Raw genomic sequence first — 17957 nt, forward strand, 5'->3', positions numbered from 1 at the left:
AAATGTTGGCTCAAACTAGTGTTGCACCGATATGGAATTTTAGCCGATATTCTGATAACCGATATATAAGAATGCATTGATGCCGATATCACTAGCCAATCCGATATGATACATAAATAATAAAAAAACACTTTAATAACTTTTGATAAACATTACAAACTCACAAACAATATGTGTTGTTACAGTTACTCTGGTAGAAAGGTAATAGACTGAATCACTGATAGTTCTTTACACAATGTAAACTACAGGGTAAGTTGCTTGTAAGTAGTACCAACTAGAACAAAGTTGTTTTAGTACGAACAATAGCTCCTCTGATAATTCTGGCATAATCCTGTTTCATTTTTCATTATGTAGGTCTCCTGCAGCAGAGAACAGTCGCTCGGATGGCACTGAAGTGGCAGGTGCAGACAGAAATTGTCGGGCTAGTTTTGAAAGAATTGGAAATTCTTGACAATGCTGTGACCACCACATAAAAGGGTCACCTGTTTTGAAATCTATTAAAGGCACACTTAAGTACCTATCTACTTCACTAGTAGATGTGGGCAGGTCTTCCCTGCTATCAGCAACAATTTCAGAAAATACATCTAACAGAATGCTACTTTTTAGTGGGCAAATTCTCTTAGGCCTTGTTGGTCCCTCCATTTCAGTGTTACCTTGCAAACCAGTGTCAAGCTTGGACATTTCTTCCAATAAAATTCTTTAATTGTTGCTTTAACAATATTACTTGAAAAGAATCTGTCCTTAAACCTAGGGTCAAGGAAAGTAGCAAGAGATAACTGCTTGTTTTCTTCAATTCTGTTAAAACGTAGTTTAAGCGAATGAAGCAGTTCTCTTTTCATAGTGCGAATGCCACTGTCATCAGTGTTTTTTTCAAGTGCTCTGGTAAGTATATGAATGTACGGTATGACGATGGAAATAGCTGCAAGGTCTGCAGATATAGACCTAGTGATCTCTTCTACAGGAAATAAAATTTCAATAACTCTTTTCATGACATCCAACTGGTAAGATGAAAGCTGCTGGACACTCCTATTTTCAGCAGCATGTATGCTGCTAATGCCATCTTTTGCTCTTGGACTGATGTCAACATGTAAAATGTGGAATTCCATCTTGTTTGGACGTCCTGCTTCAATTTATGCTGTGGAATATTGAGGCTTTTTTGAATTCTTTTCAAATTGTGAGAAGCAACAGACGAGCGGTGAAAATTCCCAACTATACTCTTGCATATTGCAATGATATCTTTCACTATTTTCTGAGATAGTAAGCCATCATTGATTGCTAACTGAAAAGAATGAGCAAAACACCCAAAATGTGGTAGAGAAGCATCACGCATGGCCTTAGCCATATTACTGGCGTTGTCAGTGATCACTAAATGCACCCTCTGCAATGCTATTTTCCATTTTTCCAGCATGCTGAGCAACTGAGCAGTGATGTACTCTCCAGTGTGGGCTACAGTAAGGAATTGGGCATTCAAAACAGCAGAAACTCGCTTGAACTGGCTATCAATCCAATGGGCTGTAAGATTAAGCAATGCCGTATCATTCACACTTGAACTCCACGCATCCATTGTAAAGCTCAAGTAACTTTCATCATCACAACTGTTGATCAGACTCACAACTTCCTCTTTCATTCCAGAGTATATTTTTGGAATAATCGTTTCAGTAAAATATTTCCTACTGGGGCACTGGTAGCGTGGTTCTAGCAACTTCAAGGCTTGCCTGAATCCCACATCTTCTACCATTGAAATTGGCTGGCAGTCAATCGCTACCATCTCACCTATTTTTCGATATACTCGTTGTGCCCTCTGGTCATTGATATCCCAGCCCTTACTTCGGTCTTGCACTTCGCTTAAAGAAAGTTGTCGTTGTAGTTCTCGTTTTCTTGTTTCCATTGGCTGCTTTGGTTCCTTTTCTGTTTTCCTTTCCAGGTATTTTGAGTGGATTTCCAGGTGTCTTTTACTAAATGGTTTACAAGGTTAGTAGTAGTATAAGGCTTCGTCGTAGAGCCACCTCTGGGAACTTTCGCTTCACACTCATCACAAATAGCAAACTTGCTGTCCTCATCAACAGTAAAGAATTCCCAAATAACTGATGTTTTTCTTCCTAAATCACGGCTAGGGTTTACTGCATTGCTAGGGTTGCTTGCACTGGAACTCGTTATTTCTGCCATTTTCGGGCATTAACAATAGACAATTAAGTGGTTGCAGTGCTTGTATAAATCACGTGTACTTATATCGTATCGGCTAGTGTTGTGTCTTTTGATCCGATACCGATAAGTATAATTTAAGCTGATATATGGTTTAACCGATAGCCGATCCGACTATCGGTGCAACACTAGCTCAAACGTGACCATGAAGCTTAGACAGGTTTCACTGTATGGGATCACTCTCGACAGTACAATGCAATGTGTCAGATGGGCTACTGTAAGGAAATACAAACAGCATACTCTTTTAGTATACCCTGATGTGTTATAGTTAGTAAACAGAATGTGACTTCATTGATTACAATAACAGAGAAGCTAAATACACATCAAATCCAAGTTGCACTAAACCACTCATTAGTACTTTCTACACCGACAGAAGCGCCCACCACAACTTGAGGTCCCAACTTGAGGTTCCTTCGGTCCTTACGGCTTCACTTCAATTCTAGTCCGGAAATGCTATGGCCTGACGTAGCGTCGTTTGGCTTCTCCAAGAAATATAGGAACGGAGCATTACTTGGTCATCTACAGTTCTTCGTTAAACAGGCTATTCTACTCTGGGCGTTCCTTGTTTCGATAACAAACAGTACAAGCGGAGTCCACATAAATTACGGTAACACGCATTTTGCGGAAAATTTTTATTGTTTCAAAAACACACAAAAGTTTTCAATATCGTGTACTGTAGCTACATACTGATTTATGCCAATTGAAAAGGCCGAGCCCTAGACTGTATGTTCTAAAGTCAAAGTAAGCAAAAACAACTCACATACTAGTAAAAACAAGTCATGCATTAAGTTCCCTACTTGATACATCCGAAGATGAACACATTGAGTCAGCTATTCCCACAATTAGTACTTCGTTACTAATGACAACTAACAAGAACCCACAATCGATCCTTAAATTCGTTTTATCTTTCTTGGGGTGAGTTTGATTACCTGCTGGAAGTGCCACCGATAACTTGTACAGCAATGGTAAGCTGCAAGCTTCAATTTGAGAAAGCATTCCGTTCTGTGGTTTAGTCCATCATTCCGTTCCATTCCGTAGAATAGACCCCACCTATTCGTTCCATGGTTAGCCAGCATAGCTTAGCGCTTTAGGAACGATAACTACCAAATGAAAACGATTGTAAGAAGTGTTTTAGAGAGTATAACAGCCCACAGTGTTACTGGGTAGGTTCAACATACTCCATAGTCTGTATGCTTTACAAAGTGCCGATAATTGGCGAGTTCGATAATCAGTTGCTTTTCAGACACATACAGGGTAGTACTAAAAGCCGGAACAGAATGGAACGGAACCAATTGGGGTGCGCGCCAAGTAGAAAAATCGCTTGAGACGGACTTTGCATCGTTTCCAACTGCCACACAGTGACTAAATTGTGCTAGAGTTCATTTCCTTCTACTTATATGCATGCTAGAAATCGCGCTCTCGCAGTTTCTATTTAATGCCTGCCACATGGCATGTTGTGCTCTTACCAATCTATCAAATTCTGTTTAATCCTGATGTAGAATTGCTTCCTTATCATTCTAAAAAGTAAACTACTGTAGTATTTTCATGTTACAGTCGTGTCCAAGTCTTTAGTGACAGCGAGGATGGTTTTCTGAAGTCTGCCAGCATGGGCAATAATTTATGAGAGTTAACCATAGTGTATGTTAGTGGCTGTGAATCGTATGCTTACAGGTCTTACAAAATAATAGTTTAGCAGGTAATGATAGTTTTTCAGCGTAGATGATTGCAAAACGCATTCGTGCAGTGGGTATTAAATAGAAACTTCAAGCGAGCGATTTCTAGCATGCCTACAAGTAGAAGAAAACTAACTTCAGCACAATTCTAGTCATTACGTAATGGTAAGAAACGGTGTACAATCTGCAAACACTATTTTAGCACATATTTGTCGAATCACTTACTGTGGTTGCTGGTGGTATTAAGTATTCATCGAATTGCATTTAGTAGATGCTGGTAGTATCGCTATTAACTATATTTTTGGCAGGTGGTCAGGTTGTTTAATCACGTGATCAGGTGCACGTGATCCCCTCTCAACGCAGGTCGGTGACAAGCACGTAGCTGCTATTGTGTTTTCGAGCCTTTGTTGTAATCTGTATGGCTCGATGTAGGATTTTTGGCCCCTGCAGCTAACTCGAGCCTATCTGGACGAGAGTTCCATAGCCCGTGCTGTGGAGAAGGATCTGACCTTTCACCTTATTCCTTGTTTATTAGGAGTAAGGGAGTATGTGGTGGAATTCGTAGAACGGGGTTGGGAGTGGTGGGGCACTTTTACGCACGACGAGTTGAAGTTCGATCACACGAGCCAACAAATGGCGCCTTCTGCATCACGTGCGTAACTGGCTGGAGGCATGCGTGATTCTTTTTGTGCTAACCACAGTTAAGCTATTAACCTCCATTTAGCACATATTTGTCGAATCACTTATTGTGGTTGCTGGTGGTATTAAGTATTCATCGAATTGCATTTAGTAGATGCTGGTAGTATCGCTATTAACTATATTTTTGGCAGGTGGTCAGGTTGTTTAATCACGTGATCAGGTGCACGTGATCCCCTCTCAACGCAGGTCGGTGACAAGCACGTAGCTGCTATTGCGTTTTCGAGCCTTTGTTGTAATCTGTATGGCTCGATGTAGGATTTTTGGCCCCTGCAGCTAACTCGAGCCTATCTGGACGAGAGTTCCATAGCCCAAAGAAAGCCCATAATGGGGTAGCAGGGGGTTCTAAGTGGCTAGTTGGAGTAGTTTAAACCTTGTCAAAAATGATCATCTTGTTTGAGCTTGGTTTTCCTATCGCCCAGATGAGGTCTTGTCACCTTTGATAGGCACTGTTAAGCGTTAGCGCCATAGGGTTAGCGCGTGTGTCTGCCTATTCATGGCTACCTGGCCACCTCTGTAAACCGTGCCAGCAGCACAGTTTAGGAGCTGCAAATTGCTATTGGTTGTTGATACTGGCCGGTATAGAAAGGAATATAATATTATTTCAAAACGTTAAGTGAATGATGTTGTATCAGTGCCATGCCCTGGTCTGGCGAGCAATCCGCTGTCAGCAGGCTACCCCAGCTTCATCGATACTTAGCTGCGTGACACTACAGCCTTTGTTTGATTGAAGTTTTATGGTCATAGTTATGACTTATGCTAAGACTGCTTGCTATAGGTGTGTCACCAGCGTGGTGCCAAGTTGGCAGTATCAGTATCCGTAGCTATAGCTTGTTATTAGTCTATAATGTACGTGTGTATGCAAGTGCGTTTTAGTGGCTGCATGGCCTGTTGGATTTTTGCACTGTAGTCATGGGATGACCTAGGTGATGTGCAGTTGCGCTCTGTCCCCAGCTCGCAGTGCAGTCATAGTGAGTAATATTGGCTCACCTATTTGTGTACTCTTGACACAATCATAATTGACGTGTTCCCCGTATCCGGAGAATTGAGTCACAGCCCAGTCTGATGTGTCTATGTGTCACTAATCTGATACGGCTTAGGGCGATCTCACATCTCTGTTTATAGTGTAAGTATGTGTGTTAACCATGCCTGGTGTGATTTCAATAAACTAGTGCATGATACCGCTGGCATGTGGTAGTGATCAAATACCTTAGTACAACTTTGTCTTGTTGCCTGAAGTAGTGCTACTAGATCTAGACTCACTCGGTTGCTTTGTTCAGTGGTCACCATAGCTGTTATAGTGTGCTGCTTATCTGTCACATCCTGACTAGCTGGATATAGAATATTCTATTCTGTTTTTTGTTTGTTTTTCTTTTTTTTTTTTTTGATTGCTAGGAGTTCTAGTCAAGGTGTTCCCAGCAAGTGAGCTGTACTAGTCGCAGCTGGTCATCTTGATTATTGGTTATTGATTTAGCTGATATGTGTGTACTGTACATGTGTTACTGAACATCGCTGCCACGTCTAGCTACAGCAACTAATATAGTCTGGTGCTAACGCTCAAGTTGATGACTGACTACACTGTGCTGGTCACTTAGCAGGTATAGTCATATGCTCTTGGTGTAGCTGAAGCGTGCTTAAACTGTGGCCACAGCTGCTGCAAGTCCTGCCATTTAGTGGTAGTGATTGGCTGATGTGTGACTGTACCATGCTACGAATGTAGCCATCCTGTCATTCAGTTAAGTGCAGTAACTGATATGCTACTGTATAGGCAACTGAGTAGCCATTTTGTTTACTGCCATCGATGTTGTCATGTATAGCTGATACATATCTGTAGTGAACTGTGCTATACCACTGTATAACTGTCACATATACTGCAAATGACACTGTCAGGTGCTATCGTTATAGCTGATGCAGGAACTAGGCCTTTATGATCAGTGTGGGTGAAGAGGAGTCTTTAGAGCACATGGTTGGACATGCTAAGTATGTAAGATTTTGCAGAGACCAAAGCCCAACCTCATGCGATTGCTATGGCCACTGTACTGCATTACTGACATAGTTGTCTCACTCACTGTGACTGATACTGAGTGATAGTGATGCAGTCAGGTGAGAAAGCTCATAGCTGCCCTGTGTTGTTACTATCTGTAAGATCTGTCGATGGTGCAGGTACAAATAACGCAACTAATGTGTAGCCGCAATCGTGATGTGGTCAGGATTATCTATCCTGGCATGGCTGTTACGTCTGCAACTAATGCGTCAGGTGTTTTCAGTATGCAGTTGAAATTCCTGACACTTCTGCTGTACATTATTCGTAGCAGTCTATCTGATGTGTGGATGTAGGATCATGACAAAGCCAGATGTCACATCTACTACAATTGATGCAGTCAGATGTAACAATATACCTGATATATGTGACTGCGCAGTGCTACTGATGTAGCTGTCGTGTCCACTGAAGCTGCAGTTGATGTAGTGAGCATGTGTGGTTACACTGGTGATATTTCTGCTACCTCCATTGTAATTGATATAGTCTGATGCTAACAGTATAGACTGTACAGTGCTACTGGTGTAGCTGTCCTGATCATGATGCAGTCAGGTGATGATATAGCTGATATGTAGCTGCCCTGCTGAAGTTTCTACTACCTCCGCTGTGACATGTTCCTATGTAACAATATAGCTGATGTGTGGCTGTTGCTACAGTGCATGGTAATAATGTATAGCAGTACTATGGCTGTCCCTTTTTTTTTTTTTTTTTTACCACTGATGTAGTCAGAAGCTAGCAATATAATGACTGTACAGTGTTGTTGACATAGCAACTACAGCTGATGCATGCAGTATAGCTGTCGTGTAAGTGTGTGATGACAAGAGGTCACGTTCACTGTGATTGATAGTCAGGTAGCTGATGTATGCATGATTGTACTGTGATACCAACATAGTTATCACATTAATTTTACTAGAATTGATGTTGCATCATTCATGTTTGAGAGCTACCAATGTGGCCCGTGTTTGAGTACTATGGATGTAGTCCACGTTTACTGATGTAGCTCATGGTTGAGTGCTATCGACATAGCTCACGTTTGAGTGTTACTGGCGTAGCTCATGTGTGATTGCTACTGACGTCACTCATGTTTGAGAGCTGCCAACTTACCTCATCTGAGTGCTACTGACATAGCTCATGTATGGCTGCAACTAATGTAGTTCATGTCTGGTGCAGCATCAGCGATGTAGCTCATGTAAGCATGTTTGAGTACTACCAACGTGGCTCATGATCATGTCCACATAATGCTAATGATATAGCTCATGTTTGAGTGTTACTGACATAGCCCATGTTTGAGTGTTACATGGACGTAGATCATGTTTGAGTGCTACCAACACAGCTCATGTCTGAGTGCTACTGATGTAGCTCATGTTACCAGCTTACCTCTTTTGAGTGCTATGTACCAAGTAGCTCATGTACGAGTGCTACTAATATAGCTCATGTTTGAGTGTTACCAAACATAGCTTATGTCTGAAATTGAGTGCTACTGATGTTCGTAGCTCATGTTTGCATGCTACTGATGTAGCTCGTGTTTGAGTACTGCTGATGTAACTCATGTTTGTGTTTGAGTGCTACCAACATAGCTCATGTCTGAGTTTAGTAGCCCGTGTTACCGACTTGTATAATTACCTCTTTTGAGTGCTACTGACATAGCTCCTGTCTGAGTGCTATTGATATAGCTAATGTTTGAGTACTACTGACTGCTCGTGTTTATGTGCTACCAAGATAGCTCATGTCTGATACTGAGTGCTACTGATGCTTGTAGCTCATGTTTGCTTGCTACTGACATAGCTCGTGTTTGAATGCTACCAGCGTACCTCTTTTTGAGTGCTACTGATGTAGCTCATAATTGAGTGCTACTCACTCTTGAGTGTTTGCAATGTAGCTCATGTTTTGAGTACTACTGATGTAGTTCATGCTTGAGTGCTACCAATATGTTTATGGTGGAGTTCTACTGTTGTAACTCATGTTTGAGTGCTACCAACATAGCTCATGTGTGAAAGCTTTTAACTTACCACATTAATTATGGGTGCTACCGATGTAACTCGTGTATGGGTGCTACCGATGTAGCTCATGTCTGGGCACTACCAATGTAGCTCATGCCCGAGTGCTACCGACGTATAGTAGTTCGTGTTTACGTGCTACCGACATAGCTCGTATTGTGAGATGTAGACTCATGTTTGAGTACCAACTTACCTCATTTGGGTGCTATCAACATAGCTCATTTCTGGGTGTTATAGCTGCTCATGTCTGGCTACTAGTGATGTAGCTCATGTCTGAGTGCAACTGACAGCTCATTCTGAGTGTTACCAACATATTGAGTGCTACCGATGTAACTCAGATTTGGGTACTGCCAATGTAGCTCATGATCATGTTTGAGAACTGCTGACATAGCTCGTTTGAGTGCTATACCGTCTTAACTCATGTTTCGGTGCTGCTGACATAGCTTATGTGTGAGTGCTACCAATGTAGCTCATGTTTGAGTGCTACTGGTGTAGCTTATGCTGTGTGAGTGCTACCGACATGGCTCATATTGTGAGATGTAGCTCCTGTTTGAGTACCAACTTGAGTGCTACCAACATAGCTCATGTCTGGCTACAGCTACTGATGTACCTCATGTCTGGGTGCTACTGACAGCTCATGTCTGGGTGTTACTGACATATTGAGTGCTACCGATGTCACTCAGGTTATTACCGACGTACCTCATGTTTGAGTGCTACCGATGTAGTTCATATGTGACTGCTACCAATGTATTTTTCTACAGTTGTGACTCATGTTTGAGTGCTACCGACATAGCTCATGTGTAAATGCTTTTAACTTACCACATTTGAGTGCTACCGATGTAGCTCGTGTATGGGTGCTACCGATGCAGCTCCTGTCTGGGTATTACCAATGTAGCTTATGTCTGAGTGCTACTGATGTATAGTAGTTCAGTTTGAGTGCTACTGACATAGCACATGTTCAAGTGCTACTGACATAGCTCATACTGTGAGATGTAGCTCATGTTTCAGTACCAACTTACCTCACTAGAGTGCTACCAACGTAGCTCATCTCTGGGTGCTATACGTGTCTGGCTACTAGTGATGTAGTTCATGACTGGGTGTTACTGACATATTGAGTGCTGCTGATGTAACTCAGGTTTGGGTACTACCGATGTAGCTCATGTTTGACTGCTACTGACATAGCTCATGTTTGCAACATAGCTAGTGTTTGACTGAGTGCTACCAGTGTAGCTCATGTTTGAGTGCTACCGTTGTAGCTCATGTTTGAGTGCTACCGTTGTAGCTCATGTTTGAGTGCTACCGTTGTAGCTCATGTTTGAGTACTACCGTTGTAGCTCATGTTTGAGTGCTACCGTTGTAGCTCATGTGTGAGTGCTACCAACATGGCTCACATTGTGAGATGTAGCTGATGTTTGAGTACCAACTTACCTCATTTGAGCGCTACCGACATAGTTCATGTCTGAGTGCTACTGACAGATCGTGTCTGGGTGTTAATAACAAATTGAATGCTACTGACAGCTCAAGTCTAGGTGTTAATGACATATTGAGTGCTACTGATGTAGCTCAGGTTTGAGTACTACTGATGTAGCTCATGTTCGAGTACTATTGACATAGCTCATGTGAGAGTCCTACCGATGTAGCTCATGTGTGAGTGCTGCCAATGTAGCTGATGTTTGAGTGCTATTACCGTTGTAGCTGATGTTTGAGTGCTACTACCAATTAGTGTAGCTGATGTTTGAGTGCTACCAACGTAGCTGATGTGAGTGCGACTGACGTAGCTGATGTTTGAGTGCTGCCAACGTAGCTGATTTTTGAGTGCTACCGACGTAGCTGGTGTTTGAGTGCTACCGACGTAGCTGGTGTTTGAGTGCTACCGACGTAGCTGATGTTTGAGTGCTACCGACGTAGCTGATGTTTGAGTGTTACCGATGTAAGTGCTACCGACGTAGCTGATGTTTGAGTGCTACCGACGTACCTAATGTTTGAGTGCTACTGATGTAGCTGATGTGAGTGCTACTGAAGTAGCTGATGTTTGAGTGCTACTGACGTAGCTGATGTTTGATTGCTACCGACGTAGCTGATGTTTGAGTGTTACCGATGTAGCTGATGTGAGTGCTACCGACGTACCTAATGTTTGAGTGCTACTGAAGTAGCTGATGTTTGAGTGCTCCCGACGTAGCTGATGTTTGAGTGCTCCCGACGTAGCTGATGTTTGAGTGTTCCCGACGTAGCTGATGTTTGAGTGCTCCCGACGTAGCTGATGTTTGAGTGCTACCGACGTAGCTGATGTTTGAGTGCTACCGACGTAGCTGATGTGAGTGCTACCGACGTAGCTGATGTGAGTGCTACCGACGTAGCTGATGTGAGTGCTACCGACGTAGCTGATGTGAGTGCTACCGACGTAGCTGATGTGAGTGCTACCGACGTAGCTGATGTGAGTGCTACCGACGTAGCTGATGTGAGTGCTACCGACGTAGCTGATGTGAGTGCTACCGACGTAGCTGATGTGAGTGCTACCGACGTAGCTGATGTGAGTGCTACCGACGTAGCTGATGTGAGTGCTACCGACGTAGCTGATGTGAGTGCTACCGAAGTAGCTGATGTGACTGCTACTGACGTAGCTGATGTTTGAGTGTTACTGATGTAGCTTCCAATCCACCTGTCCCCAACTGAACTAGGCCTAGCTATCATTCCCCTTTTCCCTCCCTCCTAGGGGCTATACTTTAAAATGTGGGATCCAACCAGCTTAATTTGCGGTCAACCAATCCATAAATTCCTTTCAAAAGAAAATTCCAGCAACCTTACCCTAAAAAGGCCAGGTACCCTCTACGCTTACCTCCAGGATGTACTATATTTCACTCCCTTCCTGTGTGAAGGGAGGAGAATGAGTATAAAATCGATGACTGGTTAGTGGGGACTTCCGGTGGTAGGTGATAACTCACTCGGCGAGACAATACTGGAGCATCTACCGATACAATCAGTTGTGATCTGTGTGTGCCACCGCGGCTAGAGCACTATTGATCAAACTAGTGCCGGAAACCTTCTTGAGAATCTTCCTGGTCACATTCTGACGGTTATCACTGTGGTTCGCGGGGTAAACGTAGAAGTTGATACCCTATTATTCATCACGATATCATTCCGTTTGAGGTAGAGATGAAGTATCATTGCTCTCCGTCTCGCACTTTTACGCACGACGAGTTGAAGTTCGATCACACGAGCCAACAAATGGCGCCTTCTGCATCACGTGCGTAACTGGCTGGAGGCATGCGTGATTCTTTTTGTGCTAACCACAGTTAAGCTATTAACCTCCATTATTAACTTGGCGAGCGCCCCGTTCCGTTCCATTCCGTTCCGGCTTTTAGCACTACCCCTAAAATTTAAGTTTCTGACGCGGCGAATTTTATGACCACACCTCTTTGTTAAACACGTCTATAAACTAACTATCGATGTAGCTATATTAGAATATGCATTCGTCTATATAATTCAGCACTTACGTCATACTGAGTGTGTAACTCGAGGTGTAACTAGAACCATGTTCCTTAGACTCACTTGGTCTGACCAGATATATTCCATCATGGGTCATAAAAGGTTTAAATAGCTCTGTTGCTTCTTTTCTCGAACAGTTAAAGTAGCCCTTAAAGTCCAGTAATGCAGAAGTTGGACGGCGAGACATTTTTACTAACTTGGGCCAGATTCCACCCACTTTTAGCCCCTTATATGGGATGTGTCTATTTTACGGCGAACTTTTCAAACTCGTGACTAGTCTCGTGCCTTGACCACTTTCATAAGAAGCGTGCCATAATAGCCACAGATGGATCCCTATGGCTTCAGACTCGTCAACCCACTGCTTTTTTTAACCGTAAACGGTTTGTAATGATCAAGTAGTTATTCCTAGTCACTCCTCTTATAAAAGTGGTCAAGAGACAATCAGCGCTCACCTACCCAAGCACAGAACTTTTCTATTATAGAGTCCCCAGACCCTCGGATAGGAGCACGCGTTTAATGTCTCTATCTAATCGATAAGCGCCGTGCAGAGAAATCTGCCACCTGGAGTCTTGCTTGATGCATAAACAGGTACTGCGTGCATATTATAGTGTAACTGTGCATAATATTGTGATTGTCCTTCACTATACTGTAGGCTGATTTCGTTTCGTTTCGTTTCGTTTCCCATTTCGATTCCGGTTTTTATAACTATCCCTGCGTTGAACCTATTCAACGCAGTGGGTGGGGTCTGGGCAGGAGACTAACTCGTGACTTACTAAACCGCAAACCGGAAAAATATCGGAGTGTCTATGTCCACCGGTATATACAGTGTATTTCAGGTTGGTTGTCCACGAGTGCAAAATGCAAAAATATCACGTGAAGTGATTCAAGCCAATGAGAAACCAATAATTGTTTTTGAAATTTGAAGATGCCGTTACCACTGTCCGAAGATCTCAGGTGGAGAATTGTAATGTTGTATCAGTACAGACAATACAGTATCAGTGAAATAGCCAGCTTTCTGGTTGTAAGCGAAAAGTCTGTTCAGCGCATTCTAACTAGATTCAATAACACTGCTGGTGTAGGGGCTACAAAGCAACGTCATGGGCCTGAAGTGATGCTGGGTTCGTTTGGGGAGATGATCCTTGTTCAGTTCTTAATGGAGCATCCAGGTGCATACCTCGACGAGCTACAAACTGAGCTTTACCAACGTGTTGGTATACAGTGTAGCATGACGACGCTGTGTCGAACCTTTTCCAGACTTGGACTAACTAGAAAAAAAACTACGCCATGTTGTTATGAAGCGTTCAGAAGAATCCCGTGGCGAGTTTAAAGAAGAAATGGCTAGTGTGCATGCTGACATGATAGTCTGGATTGACGAAACAGGAACGGATAGCAGAGACTGTCATCGTCGCTGCGGCTACCATATTCGGGGAACGACACCCGTTAATCACATTCTGAATGTTAGAGGGCCGGAAAAGAATTTCAGTTATCACAGCTATGTCTACTCGTGGCATAGAAAACATTCATGTGGTACAGAACACAGTGGATGGTGACACTTTTTTACATTTTGTACAAAACTGTTTAGTACCCATCCTTCAGCCATTCGATGGGACCAATCCTCGATCAGTTGTTGTAATGGATAATGCCAGTATCCATCACATCGACAGAGTTATCAAGGCCATCTATCAAACTGGAGCAATTGTCCGATTTTTACCTCCTTACAGCCCTGATCTACAACCCTTGGAAGAAGTCTTTAGCAAAGTTAAATCATTTTTAAAGAGAAATGAAATAGTTTATAATTCTTCTGACACCCCCAGCCTAATTGTGACCTTAGCTTTCACCACAGTAACTACTGGAGATTGTATCAATTACATTAAACATGCTGAGTACCACACTTAACTGTAAAGAACACAAACACTCAATATAGTGCACACATCTTACAGTACAACATTCCACAGTAGCTAACTGAATTAAGAACATAAAACACTTGAGTACACCTGCAAAAAAATCATGTATATATCACAAAATCACCATGTGGCAGAGTTCACTTAATCATCTAATTTCTCCAGCTGCTTCATAATAGATACCCTGCGTATCTCAAATTGCTCTGTAGTAATTGCTCCTTGTTCAAACATATTATGTATGAGCTCTAACTGTTGAAGAAGTTTACCTTGCATGTCGATCTTTCGCCCTGGTGAAATACCAACTACAGGACTCACTGCCTTCTCAGGTGTTGAAGGTGAATTAGAAGTAGACTTCATGGCTGTGGCAATTTTAACAGCCATTTCACCAACAGACTTAATCACATTATCTGTTAATTTTGTTTTAGTACCTTTGGGTTCTTTGGGTTTTCCCCAAATAAACCCAGCAGGAGGAGTATCCCAACTCTGGTGCCGTTTATTCAGCAACGTTTCTGCCCAAAACTTGTACTGTACCATGTTATAATGGTGCCCATGCTTTTCCTTAAGTTGATCAGCCATATCTGCAATTTTGGCATTTCTCTCTTCAAGTGAACTCATCTTTGACTTCTCCTTATGTTTTATATCGTTGTCATCTTCTTCATCATCGCTTGCAACATTTATAACACCAGGGTTGGATCGCTTCCTTGAGTCAATGCCTTCACACCACAGCTTAAACCCTTTACTCACAACCTTTTGCATCATCTCACCCATAGCATCTGTTTCACTAAAACTTATCTTCTGTGCACCCATCATGTATCCAATATCAAACTTCAAATCAAAGCACACCACACCCTTTCCTAACTGCTCTAACACTTCTTCCTTCAGCGACCTCAGGGTGAAGGAACTGAGGTGCTGCAAACGCAAGTTAAAATTTTTATATTCTCGTTTACAGTTGGGGTTAATCACTTTAATCATCACCTGAACTCCTGGAACCTCCTGATGAACTGGGGAACAAGCATTATTGGGTGTTGAACAACTAGTGGTTTGTGTCACTGACTGGCTGCTCAGACGGCTATCCTCACCACTACTACACTGGTTCACAACTGCATTGTTGGCCGACATAACAGACACTCGCGAGATGGTACTAGTACCAGGTTGTGTTGTCCCTTGTCCTGGGGCTGTCTGTAGTTCTTTAACATAAGAGAACAGTTGTTTCTGTAATTGACTGAACAAGGCAGAAGCCTCAGCAGAAGCGGCTTTCTTATCCATCAGTGACTCCGCGCCAAAATCGATCACGCACTTGTAGTTATCACGTGATGTTTGTGTGTTTGTTTTGTGTTGGACAACCAACTGGAAATAGACTGTAAGAGCCACCTATCAGCTATTGACACCGATGTGGTATGCCCGTATGCCCCAAGCATTCAACTTTAGGGCACGCGTCTAGTAGTTAATTTCTCCAAGCATTCGACTTTAGGGGGGTCGAAAAGTAGAGTTAACGTTAGATTAGGGTTAGGGTCGGGTTCAGCTTTGGTTTCTTCTTTAATAAATTTTCTTGGGCAGGAATTGCAGTGAGTGGACAGCGTAAGGTAAGTACGGCTAATTCCGGACACTTAGATCGTTCTCTGGGCCTATAATTTGGTATGCTAATGCAGTGTCCTATGGCCTATCTACAAACCAAAATTGAAGCGAATCCGCTACTCCACCTTGAAGATTGACACGTATTTGTAGTAGTCTGGCGCGGCCGCCCCTTCGCAAACAGGAAGGGTCTGGAGACTCTAGCATTGCGTACTTGTGAGAATGGAATGTAATTAGTGGGAGAGACGAGAGCTGTTTTTAGTAATTTATTTGGAGTCAGCTCTACTGAAACTGATGATAAGGTACAAGTAGTCAATAAGTTTTCTGTGTGCGACAGTCAGCTCGTGGCACTGCAGAAGGTTTGTATGAATGTTTTGAAAAGGCCATGAACTATATGGGCATTGAAGATAGCTGGAAAGCTAAAATGATTGGTTTAGGTTGTGATGGTATGAGTGTTAATTTAGGTTAAAAGCATGGCTTACAAGCACTTTTGAAGAAGGAGTTTCCATGGGTAATATGTTTTTGGTGCCTTGCTCATCGATTGGAGCTGTCTATTAAAGATGCTCTTGGTGGTATTTTCTTCTGCAAGTTTACTACGTTTATGAAAATCACCAAAAAAGTGTAGAGAACTGGAGGAAGTAGTGCAGAATTGAAAGGGTGTCTTGATTCCACAGAGATGTCCAAAGAGGGTGGTACACGTCCCCTTCATGCATGTGGCATGAGATTTGTCACGCACAAGGTAGCAGCACTAGCTGTACTGAATAGGATTATCGATCACTTTGGAGCTTATATCAGCCATCTAACGACACTTATTGACGATCCCAAAGTCAAGAGCACAGACAAAGCCAAGTTATGTGGTTACCTGAGGAAATTATAATTTTAAAGTTCTAGTTGGGTGTGCCTATTTTTGTGACTTTCTTAAACCTGCAAGCATCTTGTGCTAAGTGCTTCAGGAAGATGAACTGTGCATTGTTCAAACTATTGAACAAATTATGAAGACCAAGAAGAATGTTGACAAATTGAAAGGGACAGAGTTTGAACATTTGCCTACTGTAAGGAAAGTACTTTCAGGAGTAAATGAAGATGGAAAGTACCAAGGAATTGATGTTTCTGGATATGATACAGGTATAGAGTATGTTAAGTCCAACTGGATTGCCTGGGCAAACAAAGTCGAAACTTGCCTAAAGGATCGTCTTTAGACAGAACACTTAGATGTACTGTCCAATGCTATTACTCTATTGGCAACCAATGGTTGGGAACACCAGTAAAATATAGGTTTTGGCCATGCAGCTATTAATGACTTGTGTGAGCATTTTTCAGTGCCACTTGAAAATGCACAGGTTAATTTGTCATTGGTACAAGAAGAATGGGATGACATGGTTGAATACAGCACAAGTTATCTAAACTTGGTTCAGGATGACTACAAAGTAATTTGGTGGAAATTGTTTAATTGTCCTGAAATGAGGAAATGTGTTAGCATTAGTTGAACTGTTTTTTTGCCTAATGGACGGTTGGAAAGAGTATTTTCCACTCTGAAATTTATCAAAAACAATCGTCGGAATTATCTGAAAGAGGAAGCACTGGACAGACTTCTTCGCATCAACATTGAAGTACCTGCTCTGTCTAAATGGAATCCAGAAACAGCTGTAAAGCTTTGGTCTGATGATAAAGTGAGGAGGGTTACTCAAAAAGACAAGAGAAAACCAAGAAGTAAGAAGGATCCTCAATCAGCCAGTACTTCAGTGTCTGATGAAGAACCAGAAACAAGGAACTTTTTGCTAGATGAGTGGGTACAATGGATATCAGATGGTCTTGTGGAGGACAACATTCCAGGATCTGATTTGCAAGAAGAAGCTGATCATGATTTACCAATATTGCTGTGACTCTCTCTGACTATGAATCTCAGTCTGATGTGATTTTTCCGTGATCTAACATTTTTATGTATGACACTATGTATTATATACATGTTTAACTTTTTTATGTAAACTGGCATTATATCTATGCATGAATACAAGGGAAATAACACAGTATTATATCCCGTTTACATCGGACTGAGAAATTTGCAATTTCCACATGAAAACTTAGCAGATGCTGTAACTATCACATCACTGGGCTGCAGGAGTACATTACATGCTATCATCAGTGGTGTATCAGTACCTGCAATTAAATTCATATTCTGAGTACATAATATACAGTATATCAGAATTTACAAATTGAATATATGTGTACCGGATTTGCGAAAAGGTACCTTTTTCACACATAAAATTTGACCCATTGTTTCAACGTTTAAACTTTGTAACGTTTGTGTCATTGCAAGCACATGTCTGTACTATTCCATGAGTATGCCTACATTATGTGGCTATATTCAATGGCAGATCCAGAATGGGGCATT

The 17957-nt window shown here is 42.1% G+C and overlaps 3 protein-coding genes across 5 annotated transcripts in view; 2 read left to right on the forward strand and 1 right to left on the reverse strand.

Moving 5' to 3' along the window:
- Nucleotides 1–12314, reverse strand: part of LOC136267732 (E3 ubiquitin-protein ligase NEDD4-like) — a 330028-nt gene extending 317714 nt beyond the window's left edge. For all 3 annotated transcript variants that reach the window (XR_010706728.1, XM_066062892.1, XM_066062891.1), the window contains exon 1: nucleotides 12101–12314. Coding sequence is in view for 2 of the 3 variants with exons in the window: in XM_066062892.1 (XP_065918964.1) it covers nucleotides 12101–12279 (179 nt within the window). In the remaining variant the exon portion in view is untranslated. The remainder of the gene's footprint in view (nucleotides 1–12100) is intronic.
- A 313-nt stretch (nucleotides 12315–12627) lies between these two features.
- LOC136267152 (kinetochore protein Nuf2-like) overlaps nucleotides 12628–17957 on the forward strand; it is a 32066-nt gene continuing 26736 nt past the window's right edge. The window contains exon 1 of the mRNA XM_066062238.1: nucleotides 12628–12680. The gene's annotated coding sequence lies outside the window, so the exon portion shown is untranslated. The remainder of the gene's footprint in view (nucleotides 12681–17957) is intronic.
- LOC136267703 (uncharacterized) lies at nucleotides 13018–13988 on the forward strand. The gene is made up of 3 exons (XM_066062852.1): nucleotides 13018–13303; nucleotides 13362–13549; nucleotides 13626–13988. The coding sequence occupies exons 1-3, from the start codon at nucleotides 13018–13020 to the stop codon at nucleotides 13986–13988; spliced, it is 837 nt and encodes a 278-aa protein (XP_065918924.1).

The sequence above is a fragment of the Dysidea avara genome, chromosome 9 (assembly GCF_963678975.1).
Source record: "Dysidea avara chromosome 9, odDysAvar1.4, whole genome shotgun sequence".
Classification (NCBI taxonomy): Eukaryota; Metazoa; Porifera; class Demospongiae; order Dictyoceratida; family Dysideidae; genus Dysidea; species Dysidea avara.

Coding starts and splice junctions, on each gene's coding strand:
- LOC136267703 (XM_066062852.1), top strand. CDS start 13,018: ATGCCGTTACCACTGTCCGAAGATCTCAGGTGGAGAATTGTAATGTTG. Junction 13,304..13,361: donor TGAGCTTTACCAACGTGTTG/GTATACAGTGTA, acceptor TGGACTAACTAG/AAAAAAAACTACGCCATGTT. Junction 13,550..13,625: donor CCGTTAATCACATTCTGAAT/GTTAGAGGGCCG, acceptor CATGTGGTACAG/AACACAGTGGATGGTGACAC.